The 18,713-nt window shown below is 38.3% G+C and overlaps 1 protein-coding gene across 1 annotated transcript in view; it reads left to right on the forward strand.

Annotated features, from left to right (window-relative positions):
• LOC136864697 (malectin-B) overlaps positions 1–18,713 on the forward strand; it is a 182,104-nt gene that overhangs the window by 118,164 nt on the left and 45,227 nt on the right. The window contains exon 2 of the mRNA XM_067142016.2: positions 6,668–6,850. Within this exon, the coding sequence (XP_066998117.1) occupies positions 6,668–6,850 (183 nt within the window). The remainder of the gene's footprint in view (positions 1–6,667; positions 6,851–18,713) is intronic.

Raw genomic sequence — 18,713 nt, forward strand, 5'->3', positions numbered from 1 at the left:
AAACATTAGCCAGTCACAATGCTGCTAACAAGGTCAGCACCGGGCGAGTTAGCCGTGCGCGTAGAGGCGCACGGCTGTAAGCTTGCATCCGGGAGATAGTAGGTTCGAATCCCACTATCGGCAGCCCTGAAGATGGTTTTCCGTGGTTTCCCATTTTCACACCAGGCAAATGCTGGGGCTGTACCTTAATTAAGGCCACGGGCGCTTCCTTCCAACTCCTAGGCCTTTCCTATCCCATCGTCGCCATAAGACCCATCTGTGTCGGTGCGCCGTAAAGCCGCTAGCAAAAAAAAAAAAAACCAAGTTCAGCATAGTTACAAATAGCGAATCATTCTTATAGAGTTTATCTCATTGGCTACTGATCATTTTTTTTGCTAGTATTTAACGTTGCGCTAACACTTCAAATGTTTTAGGTGACACAAGGATGGGAAAGTGCTGGGATTGGGAAGATAGTGGCCGTGGCAATAATTAAGGTACAGCCCCAGCATTTACCTGGTGTGAAAATGAGAAACCATGGAAAACCATCTTCAGGGCTACCAACAGTGGAATTCTAACCCACCGTCTCCTGAATGGAAGCTCACAGCTACATGGCCATAACCGCACAGCCAGCTCACTTGGTTCATTTAGTTTACTGCAAGAGAAACAAGCTATTATTTAGAAATCACTTCTTTTAGATCAGTTTTCAAATTTGAAAAATTTCCTTAAGGGAAAGGAGCATGTTTAAAGAGTTAAGTGAAGCATTGTTTAGTGAAAAGTGGGCGAGCTATTTCAGTGATGCTGAAATGTAACTTCTTTCTGAATTTCTTGAGATATGTGAGTGTTTTCTTGCCCTACCTGCTCAATGCCTAAGTGGAAAGATTTTTTTAATTAAGTGAAAACACAGTAGACATCAGAAACAAATAAGCTATCATTGGATTCATTTAAAATCTTATTGTATACTCTGTTGATTTTCAGAGAAATTTCATCCAGTTTTGAGAATACTTGAAGTACATAAAAATAAGTAAATAAGGCATCAATTTGTAGGTACTGCCATAGCCCCTTTTATGTGTGATGAGCCTCCCATCTACCACCTGTGCTCTAAAGAAGAGTGGTGCAAGTATGACAGCAGCAGTTATATGCACACTCACTCACTTCCAGAAGCAGTTTTGAATTAAATTAAACCTATATTTAGAGCGTTAACTGACGGTGAATTATTGACGAAGTGCCTGCACGGCAAAACACAAAATACTAACGAAAGTTTCTATCCTGTGATATAATCAAGGAAATCGTAGTAGGATTCAGGTGTTACAAAAGGCTGAACTAGAGCCAGGAGTACACTCACTAAAAATCTTGCTCGACTTCGATCAAAGGAGGATAGTAAAAGCAGAATCAAACCTGTAGAAACTGCAACAGAAAGTAAAACAGGACAGAAGATGTTAAAGGAAGAGCCAGTAAGGCAATGAGGAATATTCATATGGTGGACACTGAAGTTTTCTACCTTCTGTATAAATATGATTGTTTTAGAAGTAAGGGAAAATTTTAATGCTTTTTCATGCAACTTATATTTTCCAGCATTTATGTTCCTTTTTCTCAGAAACTACCTAGTGTAAATATATGACATTTGTAGGGCTTCATTATAACACATCCATTCTGAATACCCTCTGTAATCAATTTAAATAATGCTTGCAGTTGATATATAGTTCATAACACTCTCCAAAACTTAATGTAAAAGTAGTCCAAAATTTTAAGAAATTAAAAATATACTACTTACATCAAAGTGTTCGAGCTCAGCACTTATCAAGGGGCCATAAGGTAACAACATGAAAACCAAAGGAATTTCTGCTTGGGTTGCAGAGTAAAAAGTAACATAATTTTTCAAAAAAAAGAAATATTTTTCAGAAATGTTGATAAATCTATGTGCTTTATTTGACATATATTTTTAAATAGTGTATTATATATTTGTTATGTACCTAAAATTTTAAAGAGTTATGATTAAAACTGAGGTCACAGGAATTATTTTAATATTTCCATGCTATTTTGGATAGGATTTGTTTTTCTTCTATTTTTATTTCATAGTAAGAGTTTGGCCTATACTACTGCCACTGCCATACCATCGGTATTAAATCTGGCCATATTCCCACAAGTCATTGAAAAATTTACTCATTTTACTCTTCACTGATCTGGTAACCATATCATACCAATAGATTAGGTTTCAGTGAAAACAGCGAGCTAGAATGTAGGGGTATGGAGTGCAGTCCTTATTTTTTGTTTATCATGGAGAATTGACAAATGGTTACTGGTACTGGTACTTGCATCAAGTTCCTCTGACAGTTACATTGATATACATTGTTATAGGATAGAAATTAAGAATAAATAATAATTGATGGAAACCTTTTTTTTTTTTTTTTTAATGTATTAGTTGTGCTTCATGGTGTGGGTTTCTGTAGTCGCATCCTAGTTGGTGAACTATGGGCATTGGCTGAGTTGCCCAGAAAGTGGTCCTGAGAGTCAGGATGCCAGTTGCTATGGAATAGGAGTGGGCATCCAAGACATATTCCAAGTCATGACCCTCCTTGTGCTGAGGTGGCTAGGACTACACAATCCTCTGGTGGTCCCTAACCTACAGTATATGTAAGAAGGGTAGCATCCTGCTTCACAGAATTTACTGAGCTCAGAATATTTTAAGCAAACCTCGGACGTATGGGAGTAACTGTGTCCCACTTCCATTTGACAGGTGTGGGACATCAGTGCCTTCCTCCGCATGATCTCAGTTGTCCGTGATGTCAACAGAAAAATTTCCTTTACAAACACTAGTTATTTCCTTTTTCCCTCTCTTTCTAATGTTCGTTATCACAGTCCGGAAAGTTTTCTCTATTGCTTGACCAGACCGTTCTAGGTTATTACTGAAATCTTCCCACGACTTCTTCTTGGACTCAAGTATTATTTGTTTCACTCTGTTTCTTTCATCTATGTAAAATTCCCTGTCCGCATCAGTTCTTGTTTGGAGCCATTTCTGATGCCCCTTCTTTTTACGTTTACAAGCTGCCCTTACTTCATCATTCCACTAAGATGTTTGCTTGTTCCTATCATTACACACGTTTGTTCCTAGGCATTCCCATGCTGTTTCTACTACGGCATCCATGTATGCCACCCATTCTCTTTCTGCATCCTGATCCTGCTGACTCTCTACCATTTGAAACTTTTTGCCAATACACAGGGTGTATCAGAATTGTACCCTCAAAACAAATCAGGGATTATTTTTTTATTACAGTATGTTAAGAACGATGGAGAATCATTTTGGCGAAGAAAATTTTTATTTTGGGAAAATAAAGTTACTTAGTTACTTCCTGGTGCGCGATTCAAATTGATGAACTTGCCGTATTTGCTGTGCCAGGGTACAAGCTGCTGCCGTGCTTCAGGGAAGAGAAGTGGAGGGTGGGGAAGCGGGGTGTATGATGGAGACCGAGATAATGCTCCATGCGCATGGTGCATAAGTTTCCTTATTCGGCTCGCACAGGATTGTCCTTGTCTCTTACAGGCAATATTCACAGTTCGTTTATTAAACAACCGTAACTGCACACACATTACAAGAACACACTGTAATCAAGACACACTTGTCAGTCAAGGAATGCACCAGATCGTTTTTCCTCTCGTCTGTTAGTCGCAGTATTATTCTTTATTACATAACATGCTCGAAGATGCAATGCTGCTGCCCCACGATTGTGTATTCCTTCACTCACAATATTGTAAATAAAATGAAATACTGAACGAAGGAAACAATACGCCCAGTGGTTTGATTATAGTAGATGTTCAATATGCACCCCTCCTACTTTGATGCACAGTTCACAACAGTGTAGCAGTGACTTTTGGACTCTGTTCAGGATGTGCGTGTGTGTCGTGAATGACCTGGAATGCCGCCTGTACTCTTGGTACAAGTTCAGCTTCTCTTTCTATGGTGTTCACATAGTAGTCAATTTGTGCAGAACAACCTGTATACTACCTGCTTGGACTGGGAAGCGACTATGTGAAACAAACAAGAAACTTGTGCATTCGCACCGAGTATTACCTCTGTTTCCCACTTCCCCTCCCTTCCCTTCCCTCATCTGATGCACTAACAAGCAACAGCTGGCTCTCTGGCATAGCAAATATGGCAAGTTCGTCAATTTTAATCGCGCGCCCAGAAGTAAGAAGTAAACTCATTTTCTCAAAAAGAAAAATTTTCTCCACCAATCTGATTGCACCATCGTTCTTAACATAATATGAAGAGGATCCTTAATTTTTTGTCGGTGTAGTTCTGATACAACCTGTATTTCAAGCAATCGCTTATTTATACTAGGTCAAAATAGTTACATTTACTATACGCTAACCTTTTCTTGAGCCCTGAGCTCCCTAGAGCTGAATCGGTAGACCTCGGTTATCTTTGACATCCATATTGGCAACCTTTGAAACATAAACTATGAATCGCTTATTCATCCCTTTGCGACTTCTGGCGTACACTTTACGAACTAGTACTGTTGTTGTTTACACAGCAAAGCCAAACTATATCATTCATGCTAGTAACAAGGTTCGCATCGAGAAATGTTATATAATGTTAAATAATGTATGTGTGACACAGTTGTTAACGTAAGATAATAAATGTTTAGAAAATTAATATCGATCGATCATATTATCGATTCAATTCAGATTTCATTTCCATCCAGTTGGCAGTATAACCCAAACCGACAGCACTCCCTCCTTACTCCACACCCCGTAAAAATCGGGCTCAAGAAAAAGTTTGCGTATAGTATGCAGTCTTATGCAAACCTCACTATAACACTGGTTATCAGACATGCTAAATATATAGTACATGGGTTTGATAAGCAAAAGTGTCTGAAAGTTCTTGATAATAATCTGGTTATTTCTTTGATTAGCCAGCTCCGTGGTGTAGAGGTAGCATAGCTCTCTCTTGCCTGGAGGCCCTGGGTATGATTCATGGCCACTTCAAGGATTTTAATTCGGAACTCTGGGCTGAAACGGTTCACTCAGCATTTTGGGCCCAACTGAGGAGCCGTCTGATGTGAGAGGGAGTGGGCCCTGTTGTGAAAGACAATAAGACTGGGTTTGTCATCGTGCTGACCCGTGACACTCCTCTATCCACAGACCATCTGAATGAGCAGCAGTCATATGGCAGACCATGGTCCTTGAAGGGCTGTTGCACCAATGGGTTGTATTTCTTTAATCAGTGGGCTGTTGTGCCCTGGTTTTATTCCTTTGGTCATTATTCTAGACAAAAGATTTACAGATATTTGAACAAGATCTTCTTATATGGAATTATTGATGGAAAATAAGATGGATGTGATTTTGGTCTACGTGTAGAGGCGCGCGGCTGTGAGCTTGCATCCGGGAGATAGTAGGTTCGAATCCCACTATCGGCAGCCCTGAAAATGGTTTTCCGTGGTTTCCCATTTTCACACCAGGCAAATGCTGGGGCTGAACCTTAATTAAGGCCACGGCCGCTTCCTTCCAACTCCTAGGCCTTTCCTATCCCATCGTCGCCATAAGACCTATCTGTGTCGGTGCGACGTAAAGCCCCTAGCAAAAAAAAAAAAAAAAAAAAAGATTTTGGTCTACGAAGGTGTAGTCAAGAATAGAACCTTAGTATACCCACATTATGCTGTAGAGGCAGAGAGCATATGACATTGCACCAAGGGAATTGGTATGCTGTACTGAGTGTTTATAAGTATCTTACTGCATTCAAAAGACATTTATGTTCACAATTAGGGTGCAATCTTAGTTCAAAATAAATGCAGGGGTCTGTCAGGGTTGTAACCCTCAACCTGTAACGTTCATAGTTCACAAGAGTAATTTAATAAAAGGCATAAAATGGAATTTTATAACAATTCAATAAGCAATTTCACGCATCTCATTGATGTTGTCCTAATGTCAGACTGTTGAAAACTTACCATCTTTTGTCTTGAAACATGAACAGAAATGCAGTAAATATATTTTTACTTTTTTCTGCAATGCCATGTATGGTTTTTGTCAACTTCAGTATCACAGTTGGTTAGTTGCCGTCCTTCTGTTCCCAAGATAATGGTTTCAATCCCAGCTGAGGTTGGTGGCATTTCAGGGCGTTCAGCTGTGACATCTCCACATCATTTGCTTCTGGCACTTTAAAGAACTCCCATGGTACAAAGTTCTGATATCCTAGCATGCATCTCTCAAAATCTGTAACAACAGAGCTCGATAGCTGCAGTCGCTTAAGTGCGGCCAGTATCCAGTATTCGGGAGATTGTGGGTTCGAACCCCACTGTCGGCAGCCCTGAAGATGGTTTTCCGTGGTTTCCCATTTTCACACCAGGCAAATGCTGGGGCTGTACCTTAATTAAGGCCACGGCCGCTTCCTTCCACTTCCTAGGCCTTTCCTATCCCGTCGTCGCCATAAGACCTATCTGAGTCGGTGCGACGTAATGCAAATAGCAAAAAAAATCTGTAACAATTGAAGGAACATTCAATAAATAATAATATTAAACTTACTACTAAACAAATTATCGGTTCACATTTAGAAATTCATCATTTCTAGAATATAATGTTTACAAGTGTATGTGTAAAGGAAAGCACTTTCCCTAGTTCTGGGCAGCTGTCAATTTTTCCAATTGATTGGGTTTGTAATGAGGTAATGAACAACTGTTTTGTTTTTTTGTTACAGGTCTTCGACGTTGTTTTAAACGGTGACCATACTATTGTTCCTGATTTAGATATATATGATCGAGTGGGCAAAGGTATTGCTCATGATGAATACATTCCATTCAGTGTTATTAATGGAAAACTCTATTATAATGAGGAAGAGTCTGATATCCGAGGTGGTAAAATACGTGTTGAATTTATCAAGGTAAGTCTTAATCGTTTAAAATTTCAACCATATATATATTCCTTTTTGGTATCCCAATCTTGATAAATCATTGCTGTCTTCATCAGCCTTTGTTATATATCTGATTACTAAGTAGCTGATGCAGTCTTTAATGATCTGTATACCTATCTTTTTTTTTTTTTTTTTTTTTTTTTTAACTGTTCATTCTGATTGCTGTATGCTTATTAAGCCTTTCTGCAGTGACTATTTCAGAATAATTTAGAATTATGTCATGAACCATTGTTTGAATTAATTGTATATATATTATTCTTGTTCTACTTCAGTATGCCTTGGAATGAGCTGCAGCACCTACTCCTTTAATTGGGCTGTAGTTAATTACATTTCATTCATACTCGTAGTGCTATATTTTCTGTAACAAAATGGAAGGAGTATATTGCAGTTAGTTTGGCCCTTGTTGGTATTTGAAAGGAGGGCTGAGGGATGTTTAATCCTGTCCATAATATCTTGTTGGACATTTGGTCCTGTCAATAAGATCCTGAATATTTGGTCCTGTCCATACTCTTTGGTCAGACATTTAGTTTCATCGAAAACATCCTGGATATTTGTTCTGGGTCATTAAGTCCAGTCTTCTTAGAGTATGCATTAAGGAATGATAAAAATATGATAATACCGTAAACTTATTGTCAAAAGATACTTTCACAGTGTGTGTGCGTTTTTAATTTTTTATTTTCACATTTTACCAATTTATTGCAAGTCTTTATCTTTCTCAATTTTGGGAGGATTAGATTTGATTCTATACCCTATCTATCACTCTGTGGTATTTGTGTGTGTTATTACCGTTCTTGTACTCCTCATACTTGCAATTTAACTCTACCAGCAAAATTAATGGATCACGTGAATTTTCAAAGAAAAAAGCTTGTTAAATTGTGCAATATTTGTTTGATTATTTACACTGACTATTTTCATGAAAAAATTATCTAAGTAATTTTTTAATTACAACTTGCTTTACGTCGCACCAACACGTATGTCTTATGGCGACAGTGAGATAGGAATGGCCTAGGAGAGGGAAGGACGCAGCTGTGGCCTTAATTAAGGTACATCCCCAGCATTTTCCTGGAGTGAAAATGAGAAACCATGGAAAGCCATCTTCAGGGCTGCCGATAGTGGGGTTCGAATCCACTATCACCCGGATGCAAGTTCACAGGTACACGCCCCTAACCGCATGGCCAACTCGCCCGGTTATAAGTAATATTATCTGTCTGTTATTGCTACCCTTACATATTTACATAATGTTTTAATGAAAATAATAATTGTAAATAATAAAGCAAATGTTTCGCATTTTAACATGCTTTTTCCTTTGAAAATTGAAGTGATCCATTAATTTTGCCAGTCAGTGTATATTTACTGGAAGTAGGAGGATGAACTTGAGTGTGAACACCTAGAAGTTGGGTGATGACTGGGTCATAGATTTCCTGTTCATCTCTAAGAACTTCTACAAACTTCCAGATAGAAGGGTGATGAGCTCTTATCAACTTCCGGAATTTATTGTGCCATGCCTCCACCACATTGTTGGCCCTGTGTCCACCATTATGTATAACCGCACAATAGACATTCCACATTGATAGTGATTTCTAGTCTTTTCCTACCTTGTCCACATCTGCCTCTAATGTATGTCTGGTCAATGTACTCGATCAGGTGATCCAAATTCTCTTTGCATAGTTGCACGATATAATCAAACATCTGAGGAACATTGTCGACCAGCACAAATGGCAAATCAAATAACATTGATGCACTGTTGCAAGTTCCACTATCCAGTCTTACATTCTACATTGCAAGATCTAAAACAGCTAATTTCCTCCACGAGGAATGTGAAAAGTGGAACTGACAACCACGTACACAAGCATTTGGAAACATATCTCGAACTGCATTAATGTTGTATATTCCAGAGTCCATAACACCCACCGAAGAGACTATGGTCATATTCCTTTCTCGCACAAATTCCCATACCTTACTGTACAGACATCTGTATATTTCCACATAGCTCTTGTTCGTGACTTCATACACTGGTGGTATCATGTGCCCCATGGTAAGACCATGTAATGTCTTTCAATCCATTCACTGCTTGTACTTGGCCACTTACACCAGGATTTTATACTTGAATAATCCATATATTTTCCAAGTTAGAGTTAGTCATTCTTCTTGCGTTGCATGCTTTTCATTCTTCGAATGCTGGTATCATCTAGTTTTTTCCTTATTGAATGAAGCAACATTAACAACACAAGACCAGGAATATGGACAACATTTAAGAAGTAAGAGACAGAAGACTTTTGTGATTGAACATTTTTGATAAGTGAACATTCCGAAAAGGATCTTTCCAACTAGAGCAAATGTCCAACTGGATGTTATTGAATTTTTTCCTATGGGCAAGCTCCCTACTCGTTTGCTGCATGCAGGAAGGGGATGCATGGTATGCCATCACATGCTTTGTTCCCTGATGCCTGCCATTGGTTTGTGTGTGTGCCAGCCCTGCTAGCTGACATTGTACAGTTTTCTGATCTCGCAGTTGTAGTTTAGCTGTTTCTAAGTGTGCTTATTTTGTTTGTTTCTTAATTCTGTAATTAGTCATAAAAGGTGTTATGGCTCATGCGTTTTCAATGGCACAGTGTGTCTTGATCTACAATTCATATACATCAACTCAGTCAGCTCATGAAATTCAAAGACATTTTCAAGAAAGCTAATAGCAGTGGCAAGCATTTGCTGGACTTCTGTGCTAATATGGGATTAGCAGTTACAAATACATTCTTCAGACATAAGGCTATTCACCACTACACATTGGGGAGGGGAACCAGATCCATAATGGGCTATATCATAACTGACTTTGAATTCAGGAAATCTGTCAGGAATGTGAGGGTATTCTGGTAATTTTTTAATGATACAGACCACTATCTGATGTGTAGTGAACTAAGTAGGCCTATCTCTAGGCCTAGGATAGAGAAAGTGAAATCTCTCTATAGACGGATAAGGGTAGAAAATCTCCAAAGCAAGGCAAAAAAAAGCAGTCATCTCTGTACAGGCCATGAAGGCCCTTGGAGAGGTGGAAGGTAAAGGCTTCCACTATCTGTAACCTCGGCACTTGATAGGGTAGAGTGGTTAGCTCTACGCCCGGCCGCCTTTGCCCCCAGGAATTAACCTGGTACTCATTTTTGGTGTAGGCTGAGTGAACCTCAGGGCCATGTGAACCTCCGGAAGTGGAAATATTGTTTCTTAAATTTTATGACTTCCTGACGGGGATTCGAACTCACGTCCTTCCGGGTGAACCGAGCACGCCTTTACCGCCTCGGCCAGTCAGCCCCTAGAAAATCTCCAGTACGGGAAAATTAGACAGAAGTACATGGGTATGATTAGTGAACAGTTCCAAACAGTGGGTAGTAAGCAGGTTCAGGATATAGAAAGAGAATGGGTGGCATACAGGGATGCTGTAGTAGAAACAGCAAAGGAATGTCTAGGAACAACTTATGTGTAAGGATGGGAAAAGGCAAACCTCTTGGTGGAATGATAAAATGAGATGAGCTGTAAACATAAAAAGAAGGCGTAACAGAAATGGCTCCAAACCAGGACTAATGCAGACAGGGAATTGTATGTAGATGAAAGAAACAGAGAAAAACAAATAGTTGTTGAATCCAAGAAGTCATGGGAAAATTTTTGTAATAACTTGGAAAGGCTTGGTCAAGCAGCTGGGAAACCTTTCTGGACATTAATAAAAAAGCTTAGGAAGGGAGGGAAAAAGGAAATGGGTAGTGTTTTGGGTAAATCAGGTGAATTCATAATAGATCCCAGGGAATCACTGGAGAGGTGGAAGGAATATTTTGAAAATCTTCTCAATGTAAAAAACGATCTTCCTTGTGATGTCACAAGCAACCAAGCTCATAGGTAGGAGGACAATGATATTGGTGAAATTGCACTAGATGAAGTGGAAAGGATGTTAAATAAACTCCATTGTCATAAAGTAGAAGGAATAGATGAAATTGGACCTGAAATGGTAAAGTATAATGGGAATGCAGGGATTAAATGGCTTCATAGAGTAATAAGATTAACATGGAGTATTAGTGAGGTGCCTTCAGATTGGACAATAGCAGTAATTGCACCTGTTTATAAGCAAGAGAACAGAAAGGATTGCAACAACTATCGAGGTATCTCATTAATCAGTATACCAGGCAAAATGTTCACTGGCATCTTGGAAGGGAGGGTGCGATCAGTGGTTGAGAGGAAGTTGAATGAAAACCTGTGTGGTTTCAGACCACAGAGGGCTGTCAGGATCAGATTTTCAGTATGCACCAGGTAATTGAAAAATGCTGTGAGAGGAATGGACAGTTATGTTTCGTAGATCTGGACAAGGCATATGACAGAGTACTGAGGGAAAAGATGTTCACAATACTGGGAGATTATGGAATTAAGAGTAGATTATTAAAGTCAATCGAAGGCATTTATATTGACAATTGGGTTACAGTGAGAATTGACAGTAGAATGAGTTCTTGGTGCAAGATACTTACAGGGTTTAGACAAGGCTGTAATCTTTCACCTTTATGGTTCATAGTTTACATGGATCATCTACTGAAAGGTATAAAATGGCATGGAGGGATTCAGTTAGGTGAAAATATAGTAAGCAGTCTTGCCTATGCTGACGACCTGGTCTTAATGGCAGATTATGTCAAAAGCCTGCAATCTAATATCTTGGAACTTGAAATTAGGTGCAGTGAGTATGGTACGAAAATTAGTCTTTCTAAGATTAAATTGATGTCAGCAGGTAAGAAATCCAAGAGAATTGAATGTCAGATTGGGAATACAAAACTGGAACTGGTAGATAGTTTCAAGTATTTAGGATTTGTGTTCTGCCAGGATGGTAGTATAGTGAGATTGATTAAAGGTGCAGTAAAGCTAATGCAGTGAGCTCGCAGTTGTGATCAACAGTCTTCTGTAAGAAGGAAATCAGCTCTCGGACTAATCTATCTTTACATCGGTATGTTTTCAGACCACCTTTGCTTTATGGGAGTGAAAGTTGTGTGGACTCAGGACATCTTATTCGTAAGCTAGAAGTAACAGACATGAAAGTAGCGAGAATGTTTGCTGGTAAAAACAGATAGAAACATTGGCAGGAGGGTACTTAAAAATGAGGAAATATAGACTAAGTTAGGAATGAACTCGATAGATAAAGCTATACATATAAACCAGCTTCGGTGGCGGGGTCATGTAAGGGAGGCGAATGGAGGAGGATATGTTACCTAGGAAAATATGTTTTGGAGGGTAAGAGGGGTAGAGGGAGACCAAGACAATGATGGTTGGACTCAGTTTCCAATTATTTAAAGATAAGAGATATAGAACTACACAAGGCCACAGAACTAGTTACAAATAGAGGATTGTGGCGGCAATTAGTTCATTCACAGAGGCTTGCAGATTGAATGCTGATAGGCATACCAGTCTATAATGAAGATGTATGTATGTATGTTGTTTCAAGAAAGATTCCCAGGTTTAGATGGTCCATGTTGTAAAACAGTCCATAACCTTTATAATAAATTTCAGGGAACTGGAGGTATCCAGCTTAAGAAACCAAAAAAGCAGCATAGCTCTATTACTGATTTCATTTAAATTGTGAGATGGGTTGCAATATTGATCCATGAGAATGTATATGTTGACGATGGGCTAACATACGATAGATCTTATTTATGAATTGTTTAGAAGAGAGCAGGACCTGAAAGTTTTACACATTTCACAAAAGGGCACCTTCCTCAACATATTGGAGAACATATAAGTTCACGTGGATCAATATTGCAACCTATCTCACAATTTGAAGGACATCAGTGACACTGCTAATAACATACTAAACAATAATATCCCATTAATTTCTGATAAGTATTTCAGGAAGAGTAAGATTTGATACTTCACAGGCTGCCCCATTCATGATGCAACCCACTCGACACCTTCCCTTAACACCCCCTGTGGGTGGGGGACGCAGCCGAAGAATACACCCACGGTATCCCCTGCCTGTCGTAAGAGGTGACTAAAAGGGGCGACCAAGGGATGATCAAATTAGAACCATGAAACTACTCATGATTAGTACCACCACGCGGGGAACACCATTGGTTGCTTTTCCTTGCACATAATACCACTATGTTAGGTACCAAATAGGTTTGTGATTAGTAGCAAATGAGAGCGCGACGGCTTTTAGAGCACCTATGATTAGTAGCACTATATGAGCGACACCATGGGATGACGGAACCCATGGTTCTGGCTTGCCTACGATTAGTACCCACTATATGAAGAACACCATGGCGAGTCCCTGTGGTTAGTACACTTAGGTGATGAACACCATAGGTTTGCGTTGTCTATCAATGGCGCTGCAATGTGCGAAACACAGTAGGTCTGTAATACATGTGTGAATTTCATTACCTGTGAGTAGTACCATAATGTGTGGAATACCGCAAGTCCACGCTACGCTTGATTAGTACCGCAACATGACAAATACCATGGTTCTACTTTTCTACAGATAAATACCATTATGAGGGGCCGATGACCTGGGTTTTGAACCCTTTTCGACAACAAGCATAATCGATTCAGCATCGTGCTATAGAAGCAGTCCCTTAGTCCGTAATACTATTGTTTTGTGTGAGCTTCTGTGCATGTGCAGCACTGTGGGTCGGATCCACTGATCGTTTTAAATTCATATCCATCCATTCATTCTTCGTCCTCACGCTTTGAATTCTGGTCAGTTGAGGATTTTGGACTTTTAATTTGTCATCTCATTTTGTACAATTAGGGGCCGATGACCTCGATGTTAGGCCCCTTTAAACAACAAACATCAATCAATCATCATCCTTCCCTTAACCCCTCCCATTCCAGTAATGGCATTTCAAAACCTGACAACAGTAACACTCAATCTGTCACACATTCACAAGCTGTGGGTGACTCCTAGTCCAGCGGGGCCAACTTCTGAGTGAGTATTCAGTTACATTTTAAAGTAAATTTCTCTAGCATCTGTATTTATTGTTGCTCTCAGATCTTTTGCATCTTTCGGACATTCCTCTGCTTTCCAAACTCATCAGTTTGAACAATTTGGGCCATATTGACAGAACATCAGAAGATGAAAAAGTATCCAGCTTGTTCCAAGAACATATATTGTCTTAATCAAGAATCTGTTTTGAGAAGTCAACAACATGTTGACCACATCATAGTTAATATCTACCTACATTTTTCAACTTCTCAATTTAGAAATTTTCACTTCTGTTTGAAGGATTTAATCAAACCAAGGTCTTTGTTGTTTCAAAAAAAATTAATATGCCCTTCACATCCAGTGTTTTAAATAGGATGTTCTCTTCATGAAGAAGCACTAAATTTTATGAATTTCCTAAGATGTGCTGTGTATTAATGCTTTTAGCCTCATTCCATGAACAACACACATTCCTTAACTTCAAACCACAGGAAAATGCTCACCTTCCTTTATGTTAATCGATCTAACCAGTGCTTATAATACAACTGAGGATTCACACACTCATCGCCAATGAAGCTTGGAACACTAAGTCATAGCTAACTGGTTGCCTGTGTCCTAGACATTCAAAAGTATCAATCCACACTTCTAATGTGGAGATAGCAAAAGAGGACGTGCTAGGATGTGCAGCAATAATATCCAGTCACTGGGTCCTTTTCTTGTCTTTGGGTAGCATTCCATAAATATAACATTTTTGTGATTTTTTTATTTTCTGTCAGTGCATTACGTACATTTCTGTCTACCATGGTCATCAGTAGGTGTGCATACACTTCCATTTGTTTCTCTCCCATGTATACAACTGTAGGATTCAGTTTGTTTATTTGCTGATTCATATTGGCTGTCTCTTCTCTTATTAACCGAACTGATTCATTTGCAAAGAGTATTTTGACAGATGTACAATAACTTGTAAACCAGGTTCTGGGATTTTGCCATATGGATTTTTTATCTTCATTTTTGGGAACTTGTATAGGTACCTTTGAAACAGTGAACATATTTGAGTCTTACTCTTGATCTCCAACCTGCATAAATTTCTCTTTGTATCTATTATGGGCTGAACTGCCATCACATCCCAGTTTATAAATTAGATTGATCTTACATCCCTCTGAAAGAGTGTCTAAAACTTCGTACTTAACAGGTATAATACGTTGAATGGTGCTATCTAGAATGTTATACCTTAATTTCTGCATATGTTTATGTCACTCCAGTTGTTTCTGTCAACAGAGAGCACAACTATTTTGTGTTTTGAATTATGTAGTAAGGTGGATAAATATTGCAGTTTTTAGGTCTGGCCTAAGACTGAATGAATTTGTGTCTATGTACATTCTGTCTGGAACTGAGGAAAAATGAAAGTGCCTCTTCATCGCTATATTGGACAGTGTTTGATAAAGAGCTTGCTCGATTCCCTCAGTTTCTTCATTTTTGTAGTTCTCCGTGCAGACGCTGTAGGATGCTCATTAAAAATTTCAGCATCTATCTTCCCTGTAGCTCATAAGATAGATTCTGCAGCAAAAGAAATTTCATCTACACTAGTGCTTTGTAGCAATGATTGAGCCTTCCTTCTTCTATTTTTAGTACTCCTGTCACTAAATAATTACCTATGTCCCGTTCTGTCCCTGCTTAGCCCATGTAGATCTTCCTGTGAAGGTGTAGCCACAAAGGTATCGTCCACTTACTGAATCCATAAGTCCAGGCCCCATATTTACTTCACAATTTTAGAATGCTCAAGGTGGTCTAGATATATATTAGCCAAAATACCCAAAGCTGGAGCTCTCATTGGAAGCCCTTTTTGACAGTAAATTTTGTGGTTAAAAGTAAAGAAATGATTGTTAAGAACAAAACTAAGTAACTTAACCATTATTGTCCAATAAAACGCCTTTCAAGCCAGTAGTAGCAGGTAAGAAAGAATTAAAATCTGCAGCAGAACAAGAAACATTATTGTACCATATCACACCATCAAATGTAACCAGTTGTTATGTTTCCATTTTTACAAAAGTCTTTAATAGATGAAGCTGTACTTGTGGTCACACTAAATGTAAGATGATTTCATTGAATGTACTGGCCCATTTTGTGATTAAAGCAAATGTGAAGGAGCTAGAGGCAGCTAGGTCACTTATCTAATGATTGATTCTTCCAAACATAAACATCTGAAAAATGTTCCTGTCCTTGTAAAGCATTTTGTTCCTAACTTGGGAATTCAAATAAGAATAATTGACTTTAAAACAACAGCATTGAGAAAGCAACAGATTCACTTCCAGTAGATTTTGAAGCCATTGTATAAAAAGTATATTCCACTAATTTAGTGTATTCACTCTCAGGACAGAATCACTCAGAGAAATCTGTTTATATGGACAAATGAAATATAAAAGCCTTCTAAGTCATGCTAAATCGAGATGGATGACATAATTGTCTGCTGTCAAGCGTATTATAGATATATGATGGTCTGAAAGCATATTTCTTGTCAATACATCAATGCCCACATGTTCTAAAAGAGGTCTTTGAGTATCTTACTTCTTTTCTGTGGTTGAAATTCTTATTAGTCAACTGGAATTATATCAATAGTTAAAAAACATTTCCATTATGGAAGCTTCTGAAGTTGAGACACTAATAACAATATTGGAGAACTGTAGAAAGAGTCAATTTTATACTATTGCTGTCATAGACTTGCTTAGTGAATTGAAAAAGCAGGGTGTAATTACCTTATTTCACTTTTCACGTCCCACTGATGCTTTTTCTCATTGATCATTGAAGGGGTGGACAAAGTAAGACAAAGAATTCAAATTCATTAAATGGATGACGCTTAAGAAGTAGTCTCTGTGGAGTAGAGCGGAGTGAAGTCTTTTTCTAAATATAAAGCACTTCCAGATGACTTGAAAGACAATAAACTATTTGATGAGCTTACTATGTGTGCGAGTACCGGTACTTTGAATTGTGTAAAAAAAAAAAACAACACAAAAGTAGCTGACAAGTGGTTGTTATTTAACGTCAAGGATTTTCCACCTGTTCAATACAACTTCAAATGTGATATAAATTAAAATGTCACACTTTATTATTAATTTTTAGGTACCGGTTTCGGCATTTTTTATGCCATCATCAGCCTAAGGTTAAGCAAACAAGGACATTGAGTAAATTACATATATATATATATATATATATATATATACACACACACACAAATAAACCTTCTGAAAGTCTAGCAATTCAAAATTGCATCACAACATAAAGCATTTGACTGTATAAACTCTCATATGTACATCATAATAAAGTTCAGAACAAAAGGTAAAATTGATATATGTACAGCTCTGTGCATTTCTATCACCTGGTGATGTTAAACGCTACGTTTCTGTATAGAGTTACAGTAGCCAATAAGTTTTTGTAAAATCTTCTGTCTAGACTATTTACACAGCTGATTAAACTTAGAGTACTGACCTTTTGTAATATATAAAAAAACTTTTTGAACGTTCTACCATGAGAGATTTCAGCATATATACAATATTAGCTAAATTTTTTCAGAGTATTACTATAGTATAAGAGAGAAGAGCATTTATTGTCCGATGCTTGTAAAGGATAATTCCTCTATGGATTATAATCGGAAAGCCATCATAGACTGGTCGAATTTTTTTAGAATCAAGTAAAAGGCTTTCATAGCTTGTATCTTGCTTAAATCTTACTGAAATAGCTTGACTGTCAGGGTGTAAAATGGTTTTTAAATCTATATTTCAGTAGTATATTCAAACATGTGAATGACTGAGGCCATAGGTTGACGGGTGCCAGTTCATGAGAAACGGTGTTGTCAGGTGGTCAAATGTAATTCTAGAAGGATCTTGATTCAAAACGCACCTAAAAGAAATTGAAAACTGTATGAATATGATGTAAAGGGATCGAGAAAGGAATTAGGCAATTTTAAAATAGAAACTCATTTGAACATTTTGCTGGTAACGTGGAACGAACAACACAATTAGGTTTGTGACTCTTGTCCTGCTGCTCCCCAAGAAAGTGCCTCTCCATCAGGCGCACTTGAGGTGCGCTGAGAAGAAATGAAATTGCTAATATTTTGTTTCAACAAGTTGCTGTAAATTAGCTATGAAAGTAGTGAAGCACTGTGATCTGGAAATGACAATAAAATTTCACAGCAGTGTGGCTCATATTTTTCATTTAACTTATACTCTTACATCGTTATAAATTTATTTGTGATTCACTTCATCTTGTACGCTTCTGTATCATTTTGCCTCAGTTGAATACAAATACAAACACTTATCTCTCTGATTTTATGTTCCACACATCATTCACACTGTATGTAGGTTTGTTCACTTAAGTTTAAGTTTGAGCTAATTTCCGTTCTTCTACTTCCTGTTGTTGCATGTGAGCTAACTTAAGCTGTTCTAATAACACCGGTCTCTGAAGTTCCATGATCGAAAGTCTTTCCGTCTCCTCAGTCTCTGCAGCTAACTTTATTTTCTTGTATTGTCTTGGTAGTGATGTACTCTGTAGCTGTATGCTGTCATCATTGATATCAGCTGCGTGTTCCTTACTTTCTCCTACAGCACATCCTCCTCAAATGTTGATGAAATAGAATTACTGACCTTGATCTACAGATAAATAAAATGAACTCAACATGAATGATTCATAAAAGAAAGAAATACGTTAGGCCTAATGATTCTTTTTCTGATTTCTACACAGCTTGTGGAATGATACGGTATTTCATCAATGAGTCTAGTAAAGTTTAATACCGGGCGAGTTGGCAGTGCGGTTAGGGCTGCGCAGCTGTGAGTTTGCATCCAGGAGATAGTGGGTTCGAACCCCCCTATCGGCAGCCCTGAATATGGTTTTCCGTGGTTTCCCATTTCA

The sequence above is a fragment of the Anabrus simplex genome, chromosome 2 (genome assembly GCF_040414725.1).
Source record: "Anabrus simplex isolate iqAnaSimp1 chromosome 2, ASM4041472v1, whole genome shotgun sequence".
In the NCBI taxonomy this organism is placed as follows: domain Eukaryota; kingdom Metazoa; phylum Arthropoda; class Insecta; order Orthoptera; family Tettigoniidae; genus Anabrus; species Anabrus simplex.